The 16,095-nt window shown below is 40.5% G+C and overlaps 1 protein-coding gene and 1 long non-coding RNA gene across 4 annotated transcripts in view; one reads left to right on the forward strand and one right to left on the reverse strand.

Annotated features, from left to right (window-relative positions):
• LOC116694745 (uncharacterized) overlaps positions 1 to 2,139 on the reverse strand; it is a 19,480-nt gene extending 17,341 nt beyond the window's left edge. Inside the window, exon 1 of the long non-coding RNA XR_004333262.1 lies at positions 2,128 to 2,139. This is a non-coding gene — a long non-coding RNA (uncharacterized LOC116694745). The remainder of the gene's footprint in view (positions 1 to 2,127) is intronic.
• On the forward strand, positions 927 to 14,534 carry LOC116694744 (transmembrane and coiled-coil domain protein 3). 3 transcript variants are annotated; one of them, XM_032524611.1, is made up of 6 exons: positions 939 to 1,170; positions 1,751 to 1,790; positions 8,644 to 8,779; positions 10,489 to 11,462; positions 11,729 to 11,864; positions 12,283 to 14,534. In XM_032524611.1, exons 4-6 carry the CDS (start codon positions 10,531 to 10,533, stop codon positions 12,583 to 12,585), a joined length of 1,371 nt encoding a protein of 456 aa, XP_032380502.1. In that variant the 5' UTR covers positions 939 to 1,170; positions 1,751 to 1,790; positions 8,644 to 8,779; positions 10,489 to 10,530; the 3' UTR covers positions 12,586 to 14,534. The 3 variants fall into 3 exon arrangements, with proteins under 3 accessions (XP_032380500.1, XP_032380499.1, XP_032380502.1); XM_032524609.1 differs by lacking the exon at positions 1,751 to 1,790 and having other exon boundaries at positions 927 to 1,170; XM_032524608.1 differs by lacking the exons at positions 1,751 to 1,790; positions 8,644 to 8,779 and having other exon boundaries at positions 930 to 1,170.
• The last annotated feature ends 1,561 nt before the right edge of the window (positions 14,535 to 16,095 follow it).

A 16,095-nucleotide genomic window follows, 5' to 3' on the forward strand; every position in this document is an offset into this window, starting at 1 on the left:
CCCCCCCCCCCCCCCCAAAAACAAAAAAAAACTTACTGTGTGTAACTAAAAAGGTTACCCGATTTGTGGTGCAACATGGGCTTTTGTGTTCACAGCTAGGTGGATTAACACACACTAAAAGCTTAGAATGACCAAGCTGAAAGAATGTGTGAAAGGGCCAGCTGGACTGTTCCTATGGCCTCCTGGGGATTTAGGTATGACTGCTTGTCTCTTATGTTAACTTTAATTTAGTCATTCAAATATCGCTATAATAATTCTAAAGATGAAATAAAAATTGAAATTGGTGATGTAAGTGACTGTGGTGGAAAGTTCATATACTCAGAAACTGTACAAGTTTTAAAATAGGTCAACTTGTGCCTTTCTTTGGTATTTCCACTTACAGTTATTTTTTTTTTACCTTGAAATAGGCCTACTATTTTTGAGTTGGCATACCACAACTCATTAGTTACAGTCTGCAAATTCGTTCGTTCCTGTTTATTGTCCCCATGGGGAAATTATGTTGCAGTAAAATCACATCACATGGTATTTAAAACAACATTAGGACAAATTAACGTGTAAAAACGTCCTGATTTAAATAGGGCATGATTTAAAAAAAAGAAATCCTGCATTTTATACAGTATTGTGACATGCTTTTTCTATTTGGCTTTGTTGCAATTTATGATCACTCCCCAAAATGTGACACTCTCAATTGGAAATTAAAGTGTCATTCATCTTAAGACGACATAAAGTAAAACCACTTTGAAAGCCATTATGGTCACATTAAGGGGATGCTTTTATTTAGGAAATAGCTTTTGATCACAACCTTTTTTACCTCAAAAACTGAGGCGTTTTTTTTTTTTTTATCCTTATCTACCAGGGAGTATACACGTGTTTTGAAAGAGTAACCCCTCCTCGCGCAGCCTCCATGTAGAGAGAAAAAGGCGGAGTTTGGGTTCACACTTTGTGTGTTGACGAGGGCAGCCGAACTCAAGAGTGTATGTGGGAGAGAGAGGGGAGAGAAACGGGGCTCAACATGGTTGCGAGATGAGGCGCGAGTTGTAAACTAGTCCCGGTCTTGAATTGAAGAACCACCAGCTCCTAATTGACCGCAAACACGGGATTATTATGCCCAGTGCCAACGTGTCTGTGCGAAGTTTATCTGAAGAGGAGAAATACCTCAGCAGCCGGATGGTGAGTATCATGTGTGACGAGTGCAGCATTGTTGTGTCATAAACGGCAGGTCCCTTACTGTACCAGCGATACATTGTTGTCTGTTAATCTCCACGTCATGTGAAACCGTTTAAAGCTACATAGTTCCCCTAACAAAGAGCATTAAACTCTGTGATACATCCAGGCAAATAACGTAGAAAAAGATCATTTACAATATCGAGTTGTATTAGCGGTACAAGATGTCTTCAAGTATCTGTCACTGAAAACTTCGAGTACGAAATCCTGGACCGGATTTCCATGGATAGATCGATAATGTCCACATATTTGCCTTACATCGAAACGAACACTGAAACTAACATTATTTTCAATATTTAATCAGTCGATACTTTTATCAATTATTCGATCTAGTTTGGTCTATAACATTATAAAGCTCGGGCTCTGTATAGCGCCCTTCTTATATCTCTAGAACCGTTCATCAGAGCTACTCAATTCAAATTTAATACTGGATAGTTTAATGAATAAAAATGCATCCTATTTTAATTGTTACATTTTGTGAGTAAAATCTGAAAATGCAACGTAACTAGTAACCTTTCCCTTTCAGCTACATTTAGTAATGTTTTCCTCTGCAGTATAATTACACAGTAAACTAGCAGTCTACTGTACTGTTGTACTGGGGCTTGTATGAGAGCAACTATGTCATGGCAGGTGTATTACTCCTGACCTCTTTATATACACTCTATGCTCCAGTGGGAAGTTGTTTGTACGAGCGGTTCTCAAGACTTACAGGTACAGGAACCCACTCCTGTAATAAATATTTTTTTTTTTTATATGAAACTGGTGATTTTGATGGATCAACATCCACATGCGGATTCGTTTATGCTGTTTATAGGAATGTTGTATTGCATTACCTTGCAGGTGTTTTTAACATTTGTCCTTCTCCAACCAAATAAGATGGACAAAGCACTTTACTTCCAATACAAGAGAAACTCAAAGTCTTAAGTAAGCAGTTGTTTTTCACTCCATCCCTCCAACAGGTGTCTGTCTTATGTGACCACTCCATGACTCAATGCTTGACCTAGTTTTTTGAAGAGAAAATAAATGACCTCACCTAATTTAATGTGTGACGGTGACTCATGTTAACTATTTTGTAAATCCTGACATTTGCAGTATCATGTTGAAGAATATTCAGACACATTAAACACTTTTATTTTTAAATTTATAATTGATTTCATCACATTGAATAGAGAATCTTTATTTACCACACAGATTCTTACAGTAGGCTATCATACACTTAACACACTACGTATAATAATCGATGCAAAATCTGTAATGAGTGCTGATGTTTTGTCAACATTATTTAAAGCATTTAGCAAAGAGGGGATTGAAATGTCCTGATTACTGCCAGACGGCACCTTTTTATGTCTTTACACAGAAATGTAGTCAAGTTAGTCAATTTTTTTTATGTAGCCCAAATTACAAAGTTGCCTTTGTGCTTTAAATATTTAATTTTACAACATACAACTCCTGTTCTTAAACCATTCACTCAAATAAAAAACAACTCCCACCAAAACACCTTGAACACTTACTAACTACTATGGGATGGTGGTGGTGCAGTGGATATGACATATACCTTTTGTATGGGAGACCTGGGCTCAATTCATTAATATGTCCTTGAGCAAGACAAAGTTAAGTTGCTTCAGAGGCGTGCAACCTCTGACATTAATAGCAAGTGTAAGTCAATTTTGGATAAAAGTGTCAGCTAAATGACATGTAATGTGATGTAATGAAAAAAAACGTGAACATTTTAATGTATGATGCTCAAAAAAATCCCCTAATGTGTTGTGACAGTTCAACCTGTGTATGTCATAAAGCCAGGTGCTCTCAGTCAGTGACACAGAGGAAAAGAATGCTCTGTCGTGTGTGAGTCTTGTGCAATCAGAGAGTCAGTCAGGTATTGTGCAGCAGGTTTTTTCTCTTCCTAGTCTCTCCTATATGTAAGAGCCTCCAGGCCTGCCACTTTTGTAACCTGTAGTCTTCAAAGGGATCATGCATGTGAAAGGCAGCCTTGGCAGCTTTTCTTCGGCCTGTTTAGCTTTTTATTAAAAGCCCTGCTGCTATGTGAGCAATTGCAGATACCTTTGATTAAAATCTTCCCATAAACGAATGAAATCAATAAAATTTCACCTTGAATAGAGCTTGAAAGATTCACACACAAATAATTTGAGCCAACTTCGCAAGTAAACAAGACGGTTGGGGTATAACTGCCAACACAATATAATGGCACTATCTAACTGTTTGGCCGGTTTATTACTGTGTAATTATTCTTTTCCTCCTGTTGGCAGCAAATAACATTCCAGTTTTGCTCCTCAAAAACCCATTGTGCAGCAGATATAGCGGGTTAGAGGCCAAAGATGATGCAACATCTCAGTTTAAGTGTGAGTCTTTACTCTCACAGGGCAGTGGCTCTGTAGAGATGTGCATGCCATTTCTCAGTGACATGTCTGTCCTCACATTAACCTTATGCTTTACCTGTATTGTTTCTCTAACATATCACCCCACACAAGGCAAACACATTAGACATCACATCCGTATAATTAGCAAACATTTATTATGCTATGTTCTGTATGTTATTAATCGTTTTCCAGTGTGTCCCCCTTTTTTTTTTTAAGGTCTATGTTTTTAATGGCTGCTTCACTCTTCATCAACCCTGCTATTCACACTCTCACTTTGAATCAGTGCATTGAATATAGTTTAAAATTTATCTTAATTGAATTCCATTCAATACTTTCCCAGTCCACGGCGGCAAGCAGATGCTGGGAGTGTTAATGTGTAAATGAGATTTAGGCTGAATCTTGGCACTAAAAAGCACTGCTAATATGAGCTAGCATAAAAGAGGGGTCAGTTACCTCAATGGTTTTTTTTTTGCATTTAATAAGGCTGAATCTCATTTCTCTTTCTTACCCCTTCCCCTTACCCCTTCCTCTTAGTTTTGCGCGTTCACACGAGAGTAAGGGCTGTTCCAATACTCATTTTGATCGAGGGCTAGGGGTGAGACAAAGGGGTGCACAGCCCTTAAAACCAAGGGAGGACGCAAGCTTACTTGAAACCCAGGGGGATCCACATACATTGCGTAACAGGCAACAATGGCTGCCAGATCGGTCTACTATTTTGATTGAGGGGTAGGGCTAAGATTAAGGGGTAGTTTTAAGCCAAGCCGTGAGCTTACTTGAAAGTAAGGGTTACCCAGAATACACTGCGCAGCCGGCAACAATGGCGACCAGATCGACCAGAGAGACCCATAAATGTAAGTATGTTTGGCTTAAGTAATTGATTTAAAAATTACGACAGTCTTGTTTTGTGCTATATACAGTCCTGTACATATATACTAGCAGTCATGTTCTTAATTTAAAACATTTTTAAAAATCGCTATCTTGCTACACTAACGCTACCACTGATGCTAACGGTAACGTTACATTGCCACAGTCACGCATTTCTCTGCCTAGAATGGACTCCATGCATGTCTACAGTTTTAACCATTAGCAGAGAATTTTGTTTGATACACATGTCGTTGCAAAACACTACTTGCTTTGGAGACATCGATAGGTGCTTTAAATAAATCGTTCTTTATCACACAGGGACACAGGAGGACACACGGCAGCTGATCCACTTTGGGGCTGAAAACGAGCAGAAGATTCTTAAATCCTGTGTTCATGTTGTAGCCATTCATTATTGTATTGGTACTGTATTATTGTAATCATTTGAAATTAATTCATGTTCATGCACTTGTACATTGTTGTTGGTTATGATACGGGATACTGATGAAAGAAATGTGAGGGAAGGGTTACTGGCACACAGGCACCAGACTGGTCTGGAATATCAGAATAGTTTGGTAGTTTTCTCTAGTTTATTTGTTTGTTTGTGGTCTTGTGTGTCTTTTTTGAGTTTTACACATTTGAGAGCCTTTTTAATATGTGTGTGACATGTAAGTTATGGTTCTAATAGTTGATAATGTTGCTGTAATATAGTATATTTTATGTAATTTTTTTTGCCTGTTACGATTAATTTATTGAGCAATAAAGACAGATTTTTGTTAACAAAGAAAGTTTTTCTGAACATCAATGACATTCAAAACGGTGATAACTGAAACAGATACACAACAGACCTTGCAGTGTGTATACACATGGTTATTGCAAACAGACTTAAGTACTACACAGATAACATCTGCACCACCACCATCGCCAAAGTGAACACAAAATAACTATAAAATATATAAATTCATATGACACTGTTGTCAAAACCCACACAATTAACAGTCACTTGCAGACGGCATCTTGAAAGTTTGTGGCCAATACTGTATGGTGATGTAACCAAGTGGTGTCCCATTTCATAAGGGTATGTTTTCACCCCTAGCCCTTACCACTCGGTTTCGAGGGCCAAGGGCTAGGGGTAAGGGGAAAGGCAAGGGGTAAGTTAGAGAAATGGGATTCAGCCTTAGTCTTGAATCAGCTTGTTCATGAGATAATGGCGAATACGTCTTAAGCAATTCTCTCCACTGACCTCTGGGAGTTTAGTCATTCAGGAAACTCTAGACTTCTAACTCTGTGGCTATAGTTTTATTTCTTCTGTTATTCTAATGAGGCATACTGTTTCTCTAAACAAAGATTGTCTGATCAAAGTGTGGCCGCATAGGCAGCTGTGGGATGCAGATGAGGGGAGGAGATGTTGGGTCAGTATTTATACAATCAAAGATTTGCTCCCTGTCGCTCTCACTCTCTCCCACTGTGGTTTTCTTCCCGTTTCCCTGTGTGAGCTCTGAGTGGGAGAGTGTCTGTATCCATGAGGATCAGCTGGAGGGAATACCAATAAGCACCGCAAGCTTCTTCCCCTCTGTGGTTCTGTTCTCTGCTGAAGGGACGGTTTTGTTCCACCTCAATGAGTGTGCCAGCTCAATCGCCCTGTGTGTGTGTGCATGTATTTGGGGTGCAGAGAGGCATCGACAGAGGGAAGGCTAAAAAAGTGCCACCCAATGCACCCCCACAGCCTCATCATTTTGACTCAAAGTTCCTCAGATCACTGCAAACGCCTGTGCTTGTAGTAGTGTCTATGTGCCTGCATGACCCGAAACTACACTGTCGACTGATGGTTTCACCAGGTCCTGTTTGCATAAAAGGTCTGTGGTTTTATTAATGACCCCCCCAACAAGGAGGTACATCGAGTTTAACAAGAAACAGGCTGAGTTTCTGTATGTCCTAATTATCTGAAACAATATTTATTTCAATAATACTGCTCAATTTACCCACTACACTACATACCCACCCAGTTTTGAATAACTTTTGTGCTTTCACCTCACTCCAGTTCAGCCATGCTGAATTGCTGCTTTGACTGTTTCTTCTAGTGCTGCAGTGGGCAGATGAGCAGACAGTCTTTTTTTCATAAAAAATGTAATCACTAACTAAAGCATTGATCTAAGAAAGAGCACACTGCAGTGCAAGATAAGTAGCATCTGTTTTTATCGACTCCCTCGACTTTGCCCCCAAAATGTGGCTAGAAGATTTGGACAGATTTCTCAAGCAGAACAACACAAAGCTCTCCCTTGTTGGGTTAAGATTGAGGCTAATGCAGTTGGAACTTTATGTTATGCTGTCTAGCGAGGTCAGGGCATAATAATTGGGCCATGGTTTTTGGACAGACGCTGTGTGCTATGTAGGGCAGCGTGGGGGACAGGGGGCTCACACAGAGTTGAGGTGTAAGGGAGGCACCCTGAGGGCACACTGGGCCTCCTGTAGCTCCTGTTGATGAAGATGATTGGAATGATGTGCGCTGCTGTGCTGTGTTTGGGAGCGTCCCCCTTTTGTTCTATATTTTGTTCCTGTTATAGGTTTTGGTTTCTGTAGCTCTCTCTCTCTTTTTTGTCTCCCACTTTCTGTCTGTCTGTCTGTCTGTCTTCTTCTGCTCTCCTGACTCACTAATATCAATTGGTGAGTCAAACAGCAGTGGGAGTAAGTCTGGCTTGTTCATTTCACAACATTTTCTCATATTGATAGTGATATACCAGATTTTAAGCATATGATAAGACAGATGGGGCTCACACAGTCCAGCTTTGAAATCCCAACAAATCTCAGTCAGTGATCGCAAGTAGAAGTTCATCCTGTTGCTCAAGGACACCCATACAGGTCACCTGGCTCCAATAAATTCAACTCCATTTGATCAAACTCTACCCTGTGTTAAAGCTGTGACCTCTCAGTCAATGACTGGCCTTCTAACTGTCAGACTTCTGCCATCTGCCGTGTTCTTCAAGCAGCATTTCCCTTTGTTACTGAGCTTTCGCCCCTCCCGTTGTCTCCTGCCATCCCCAAAGGCCCTTTAATCCTGGCCCTGTTTCACCCTCCTACCTCAACCACCCCTGGAGAACTCCTGCATAAGTGTTTGGGAAAAACAGAGTGAAAAGTAGGGCAGCTCCTCAGTAGATTTGGTAGGACATTTTCATCAGCATGAGTCTAATTCATTTAGCACAGCCACTCATCCAGAGAGACCCTCAGATTTCTTCAGCTGTAAGTCAGCGTGGTTATTAATCTTGAGTAGCAGTAGTTGTGACGGACGTGGACATGGTCATATTACATTCCTTACCAAAAAATAGTCTAATGGCATACTCATTTTTGGGTTTGAGTGTGTGTATAACATATGGGTTGTGTTATTCATGTCATCTGCGTTGCTCTTATGAATCAGGTCTTATTGTGCCAAAAGCCATCTTGTTTAAATGTTGGGTTTCTGTCAATAACATCACAGAGTACGGTCTAGACCTGTTCTCTTATTAAAAGCACAGTGAGAAAACGGTTGTTGTGATTTGGCGCTATATAAATAAAACAAAATTGAATTGAATTGAATCAATAAGAACAAGCATATGCCCCTCATTCCAGCGGTGTCATACAAGTTTGGCTTGACATTTACTTTATCAGGTGTGTGAGTGTAAATATGGAAGTTGCATTGATAAGTTTTCCATTGCAGGCAATAAACAAACATCACTGTGTTCTGTGTTTGGCGACTAATGCTACAAAAGAGAATATTGAACATTTCAAAGTTAAGCCTGTGGTGGGAGAGTGCCTGATGAGCTAGCTTAGTTCCAGTACTGCAGAAATAGCATGCCGTCTAAGCTGTCTGGTCGAACAGGCAGCTCTTTGTGTTTGTTGTTTGAAAACGAAGCAAGACTGGGTAATATGAGAAACCCACACATAAGCCTGCGCTACGCTTCCTCTTGAAAAGGGAGGATATTATGCTCCTGTATGACAAACAGGTTTGACAAAAGGACACCTTTTGTGTGAACCTGATTGTTTTGTCAAGAGATATTGCATACTATGGAAGGAGCAGGATCGTGATTGGGCGCAGGGCTCCTCAGGCTATACGTCAGACCATTCAATCCATATGCAGTAGCTTGCTCATCAGAGTCCTGGACAGAGCAGAGGTAGGACATGACAAAGTGTGCTTTTTTCTCCGCAGACAAAGAGTCCTGTGTTCAAGAAGGACAGATGCCAGAGAGGGAGAAAGAGAGGGATGAGGACAGAGGCTGAAATACCCCAGGCATGCTTGTAGAAAGAAGCATGGCATTCTCTGGTTACACAATATATATAAATAAGTATGTGATATGTATGTACAGTATAATTGTAGGCACCATAATTTCAAAACTACATTTTACTTTTATATACATGTAAATTCAAGACTAGAGTGTACAGCCATGCTAGCGGTGCTGGATATAACATGTTGATGTTTAGAAGGTATATTATTTACCATGTTCACCATCTTAGTTTAGAGTTTATCATGCTAACTTTGGCTCCAAAGTACAGCTGAGACCCTATTTTTGCAGTTTCTGTGTTGCACATTACAGTGAAACCACATTTTAGTAATACATGGAGATGTCGGAGATGATGCAACAAATCCTTGCTTACTGTTTCACCCTCACAAAAACAAGTTTGACTAGTTGATTGAGTGTAACGGACACAATTCATTGCAACAGCAAGTAAATGGGAATGTGTAATTGGATGACTTAACCTCAACAGGTTTGAAAGAGGAATAGTCCTCCTGAGTGACAATGTGTTTTTGTTTTATTATTATCTGGTATTCGGTGTGTACGTCGAGTCATACTTAATCACCTTATTATTGGTAAACCCTGTTTCACCGGACTGAGTCTAGGAGTGTCAGTGTGTGTGGTGTGCATAGGTCAATTATAAGGTATTTAGCATTTATGCAATATGTAACCATTACATGCTGATGTGGGAATGCTAAGCAGGATTCATCCCTAAGTCTGCCTGAGTTTGCTGTGATCTGTTTATTTGCTTAACACTAGCTGTGTTACATTTGTTTAGGATTAGTGCAGCTTTGTACAGCCCATAGTGCTTGTTGTTTTTTTGTGTTAGGCTTGATCAGCTTACATCTCCTGTCATTACACTGGTGTAGCACTGTCATCAACTTGCAAGATTAATTGCAGTATTATTTACACTTGAAGTGGAACTATTGTTCTAAAAATGAAAAAATAAATTCTGTCTTCACAGCCTTCCTCAGTTTCCTCTTTATGTGAGGTATTAAGTTTCCTGCCATAGTTAAATTTGCTAACCTAAGCCATATTTATTCTGTTTCACTTCCCCAAGTCTACAGCAGGCGTCTATGCTCGACAGTGAACTATGAACACATCAGGCAGAAACCGACTGTAATGTTCAGCCTTTATCAGTATCATGGTGATTTACTGTAAAACTAGCGACAATGTCTGGAACAGGGATTTCCTGAGCCTTGTGTGGCATTATCACTGACCTACATTAGATATGCATGCTCCACTTCTTTCACACACATTAATAGCTGTTATTTGAATTTTGTCATCTGTGTAAACAAACAGGATTAAATTCTGGCTTCTAAAAAAACAACATATTTGCCGAATAATAGCATTACATACACACCCAGATGGTCCCACTGTGACAATAGCAAGAAAGCTGAATGGAGTAGCGGACTCCCTATGTAGTATGACTGTAAATGAAGAGCAAATTCAGAAACGTCCAAAAAGATTTATTTTTTTTGGTCACCATTCCCAACATTTTACTCACCAGATTATTGTGATTCTGTGAGAAGAAATACTGTATCATAACCAAGAGCAATAATTGTAAAAATTTGAAAATATGGTCTAATTTAAAACTGAATGCAGTTTTCATTTGTAATGCATACGTTTTGGAAATTAAGTTGTTGTTTATCTTTTCCAAATGACTTGTTTTGCCAGTTAGACACATTTCCATAGTAAAAGATCATCCCTGAAAATTCTCCATATCTTATACTGCATCTGATCTCTGTTTCTCCTCATAGGACCGGAGTACTGACGGCAGTTTCTTGAGCATCCTTGGGTCAATGCGTCGGGGTTCCTCAGAGAACAATCTGGACCTGGACCTGAGCGATGGAGGTCCTGGTCCTGCGGTGGGCTGCGAGGTCCAGCGTAGTCGTTCTTGCTTGGACAACCTCCAGCAGAAGATACTTAAAGTCACGGAGCAGCTGAAGATTGAGCAGACGGCCCAGGACGAGAACGTAGCCGAGTACCTGAAGCTGGTGAACAGTGCGGACAAGCTGCAAGTAGGGCGCATCAAGCAAGTGTTTGAAAAGAAGAACCAGAAGTCCGCTCAAAACATTGCCAAGATGCAAAAGAAGCTGGAGCAGTACCATAGAAAGATGAAAGACAGTGAAAGCCACCACATCCCATCCCTTCACTCATCTACTGTCAAACACATTACCTTACCCAGGGAGTCTCCCAGAGAGCTGCTGAGAGATATGACTGGCAGTGGCCGCCACCCGACCATGGACAAGATCAAGACCATCGGCCCAGGTGTTTCCCTCTCCCCTCCTTTTTTCTTCAGCAAGCCCCGAGAGTTCGCCAACCTTATTAGGAACAAGTTTGGCAGTGCTGACAACATTGCCCACCTCAAGACCACTCTGGATGCTTCCTCACCGCTCCCCACTGACAGTGCAGGAAAGGGGCTGAGTAGCAGCACCTCCATGGTGGGCAAGCCCAAGTACCCCAGTGATGATGAGAGCTCCTCGGGGAGCGCCTCCATTTCAGCAGACAGTAACGGGCAGCCAGCGGGGGGAGGAGTGTTGGCGGTGCAAGCGCAGGGCCAGGACCAGCAGGCCAGGAGAGACAGCCAGAGCAAACTGGCTCTGTGCCTGGAGGAGGTGAGGGAGATCAAAGATGCCCAGAGCCAGCTGGAGGAGGATATGGAGGAAATAAAGGCTCAGTTCAAGAGAGAGTATGGCATCATCAGCCAAACACTGCAGGAAGAGAGATACAGGTATGTTTATATTACTTAAAATTTAATTTTCCTTCAAGCACCAGGTAGCACTAGCACCAGGCCTAATGTCTAATGCTATCTCTATTCTCAGGTTCAAAACAGTAAAGAACAGTAAAAACACAAAATGTAAACAACCATAGCAACTAATGGAATTTGAAAACAAGTATTTACTTAATGGTAGATTCATCACGTTAACATCGGCAGGACAGGGGTATACTGCACATTCTTATCTGCCTATAAATGGTAATTTCTGCGTCTTCTACCAGGTACGAGCGTTTGGAATATCAACTAAACGACTTGACAGAACTTCACCAACATGAGATGACTGATCTAAAGCAGGAACTGGCCAGCATCGAGGAGAGGGTAGCCTACCAGGCTCATGAAAGGGCCAGCGACATACAGGTACGCCATAGTGAATCTATTATGTCGTGGTGCTTGACGGAAATGGACACACATGGACCATGTGTGTCATTAGGGTTGGGTATCAGCAGGCAGGTCAGATATGTATGTGTTATGTATTATTTTAGATTAAAGTAAAATCTCAACACATGAAGCGCTACAGCTTGTCTAACATCCGTTGATAAGGCTATTGTCATCAGTCATAGCAATGAGGCCATCCATGTAGAGGTGAATGTATTAGTTGTCTTCGTCAGACGTCACTCTGTTTTGTATTTGACATTCATCCTCTCTGTCCTCTTGTCCCTCTGTTGATGAGTCTTTAAGGGGATTTTGATTAATTAAGGATTAGAAGGTCAGCAAAATGCCCTTTAGCCATTTGCAAAACATTCAGGCCCTCAAAGTCTCCCTCCATCTTTCATAGGAGGCTCTGGAGTCGTGTCAGACGCGAGTGTCCAAGCTGGAGCTCCAGCAGCAGCAGCAGCAGACTGTCCAGCTTGAGAGCCGTGATGCCCGGGTCCTCCTGGGAAAGAGCATCAACATCATGCTGGCCATCATCACCGTCATCCTGGTGTGTGTCTCCACTGCTGCCAAGTTTGCTGCTCCACTGATGAGGAGCCGGCACCAAGTGATAGCTACCTTCCTGGGAGTTTGTTTTTTGACCATATTCTGGAAGAACTGGGACCGTTTACAGTATGCCATAGACAGGTTACTGGTACCTGGCTGATAGTGAAACTAACACTGCAGAAACATGGACACTGTCTGCTGTCAGGATAGGACTATCTAAGGATTGGTTGTACAATCGTCACACACACAAGATTGCCATGCATTTACAGAGGTCATGGTTTTTCAGAGTCAAACTGAAATGAAATTTTTGTGATTTTTTTCCTTGTCTAGAACTTGAATGTGTGTTGCTAACAATTTTCATTTAACCTTTAAAATAATATTTATATAACAGTACATTTTGTTACTTGTCTAGGGATTGCTATGAAATCATCACAAGACATAAATAGTCAATTCAAGGATCAAGAAGGGTGGAAGGAAGTGCTCATGAGACTCACTCTTGATTATTCTGTCTCCTTTTGCCTCAGCTCGACGTTAACCTCTGTCAAACAGTTAAAAAATCATGCACACACACAAACAAAACCTCAAGCTTAATATCTTGTTGGCCACAGTTGTGAAATGCTAACGTCACCCTAAGAGGACATTTTGGGATATACACTCATTTGTTTTCTACAAAAGTTATGAAAAGATCAATGCTATTCATATTTGTACAGTAAATATGAAACAACTGTCAGCAGCCAGTTAGCTAAGCTTAGCAATAACACTGAAAACAGCTGGCGTGGTTCTGTCCAAAAGTAACAAAATCCTCCTTTCTGCACCTTTACTAAGCTCAGTCATCTAAACATGTTTGTTTAATCTTCACAAAAAACAAAGTGTAAAAATGACAAAAAAAAGTCAGGCACATAACCCTCAAGGTACTGTTTTTACACTTTGGATTTTGGTTGGTTTTGTTTTTGGTGGTTCAGAGGTACTTGTAGTTGGATGCAAGCTAGCTGTCCCCCCCCCCGTTTTGAGTCTTTATGCTAAACTAACCTAACTGGCTACTGGGTGTAGCTTTATATTTAGCATACAGACATGAGAGTGGTATCCATCTTTTAAACTAACTCACTGCAAAAAGAATACTAAGCATATTTTCTTAAAATGTTGCAACTATTACTTTAAATGAAGAATCTGCAGACTAAAACACAGAGGCAATAGACATCCTGTTTCTTTTTATGTGTTTTTTCTTTATGCGTTATTGCCTTGTCTGCCCTCTGTGGATAGTCATCTCTTAAAGGTTTTCTGTTTACTGTTGCTGATGTTTGAAGTGCAATATTTGATTTCTACGAACACTGTTTTTTAAATGTCTCTTTTAGGAGTGAACATTTAACGTCAATGTTTTACAGTGACAGGGTGCTGGTGCTGTTGGGGAGAGGGTTGAGTAAATGTCATCTATGTTGGCGTGAGAGATCCAAAACCACTGAAGACACTGGTGGGCTCTGATAAGACCAGCTGTTTCCTCTTTCAAGGGCCCAAAATCAATCCCACTGCATTACAGTGCTGGTAGCGCGGTAATATCAACACGCCAGATACACATGCGCACACACCCAAACAACACAAAATCAAAGCACGGCACTTACGTATGATGTTTGTTTTTTACTAATAATGTGACTAAGAGGCGATGGGTTATACTGTGAAACATTTTTTCCAAGAAAAGATGCAATTCCCTTTATTAAAGAAGTAACAAACCGCCTTCCGTACTCTAATGATGACAGAGAAGCATGTTACTGGCTCTAAGTGATTATCTATGAGCCAAGTCTTTTGACTGATTAATGTGTTATATCATTTTTGTCTTACAAACATTGCCTTTGATGATCTCACAAGAAGCTATGGACGTTTGTCTGCCATAATAACATGTTTGTTTTAATGTTTGTTGTCGTCTTTCTGTTTCTCTACTGACTGTATCATATTTGTTTTGTTGTGACATATTTGAGAAAATTTTACCTGCACAACTACACATCTGGTTTACATTCTCATTCATCTGTGGTGCACTACGTGATCAATCAGTTGTGTTTTCATGCATTACGTGCCTTCGTCTGACACTTTCTGTTAAATTAAACAAGGCTTTTTAATTAACTTGTGGCTGATGTTTAGAATGGACTTGTTGGGTAATTTGACATTTTTTCCTCACACGTTCCAGTATTGTGAAATCTCAGTAGTCAGTAGTAGTCAGCATGAGTCAGTCAGAAATCCGAGATTAAGTCACCAAGTGCCATTGGTGTAAAAAAAGAAACAGACAAAAGGTAGAAACTTCCAGAAAAGGTCTACTTTCACAGACTATATTAAGGACCTTCTTCATTTATAAAACGACAGATTTCTTAAGTTCCATATGGACATTTGTACCATAATAACAAACCCTTAGACAAAGCTTAATTTGCATACAGTTTCTAATTCTATTACATATGAATGGCACAAATATTGAGTTGAGTATGGCTGCAGCCTGGAGACTTTCCGTCTCATGTCTCCTGTCTCATGCCATCCCGGCTAGTGTTTTCCCAGAGCACTTTGGTGTTTTGGATGTTTTTGAACTAAACAGTGGGGAAATCATGCTAATGAATACAATTATTTTTTCAGCAGATGTCTTAGTAACAACATGATGGAGCTAGCAAAGCAGTTTTGTGTTTATGCGCGGGCGGGATTTATTCAGTTTGATAAATCCCAAGGTCTCTACAAAGCTTTAGCTCAAATTGTCTGGCTGACTAAACAGGGAGGGACTAGAAATCCTGTTGTTTTTTTTGTATTTGTTTTATATTTCAAGAGCAAATTGCTCCACGTACTCCACAATATGAGCACAGATTGATTAATACTTATTTTGTTGGTAACAATAACAATATTACACTTTAAGAGGCAATGATTCTCCTTTCGGACCTTGAAATTAAACCCTCACATGATATAGCTGTCGCTTTAACAAATTTCAGCGTTAAACTTTAAATGTTTTATGATTTCAGAAAGGAGGTTAATCAATACTTTATATGAATCCTATTTTTTGTTGTCAAATTTCATATCCATAAATACAGCATGAAAACTCGTTCAATTAATTGCATCATGATCACTTACTTAACAGTGACTTAATTTAGGAAATAATTTGCGATTTTGTATTCTAAAAATCTAAATTTACTGTTGGACATGTCCAGGCATGAGACAGGAGGGCATGATATTTGAGGTCATGACACCTTTGAAAAGTCGAAACTCTGGGATGGCACCACCCGGGTGAGATGGCAAGGCATGAGACGGGAGGTCTCCAGGCTGCATCCATATACTCATGCAGACATTTGCTGTTCTCTTACTACTAAATAATCTATCCTTCACCACCACTAGAGGGTGTAGGTGCTGCACTGTGGACACAACGGAGACCAGACAAACAGGGGAAGGCTGCAGCATCTTAAACAGCCTTCATGGGACCAACCAGATTGCATGCATCCACATTCTGTCAAAGCCAATAGTAAGACGCAGAAGACAGAGACAACCTAAATACTCCATAGAGACAACACTTTTCTGTGGCACAATTTCACAAGCTGTGTGGAAGAGTAGCGCCCTCTGTTGCTGGAACAAATTAACATTGAAACTACAGTTTCTCTACAGATCTCTACAATGTTGTACAGTGCAGGGCTCCATTACAGCATATTTCTGTATA

Source organism: Etheostoma spectabile, chromosome 8 (genome assembly GCF_008692095.1).
Source record: "Etheostoma spectabile isolate EspeVRDwgs_2016 chromosome 8, UIUC_Espe_1.0, whole genome shotgun sequence".
In the NCBI taxonomy this organism is placed as follows: domain Eukaryota; kingdom Metazoa; phylum Chordata; class Actinopteri; order Perciformes; family Percidae; genus Etheostoma; species Etheostoma spectabile.

What these genes read in the sequence shown, in the direction of transcription:
- LOC116694744 (XM_032524608.1), top strand. Translation starts at nt 1,105, where the DNA reads ATGCCCAGTGCCAACGTGTCTGTGCGAAGTTTATCTGAAGAGGAGAAA. An exon ending in AATACCTCAGCAGCCGGATG is followed by an intron (nt 1,171 to 10,488) that starts GTGAGTATCATG and finishes TTCTCCTCATAG; the next exon opens with GACCGGAGTACTGACGGCAG. An exon ending in AAAGGGCCAGCGACATACAG is followed by an intron (nt 11,865 to 12,282) that starts GTACGCCATAGT and finishes CATCTTTCATAG; the next exon opens with GAGGCTCTGGAGTCGTGTCA.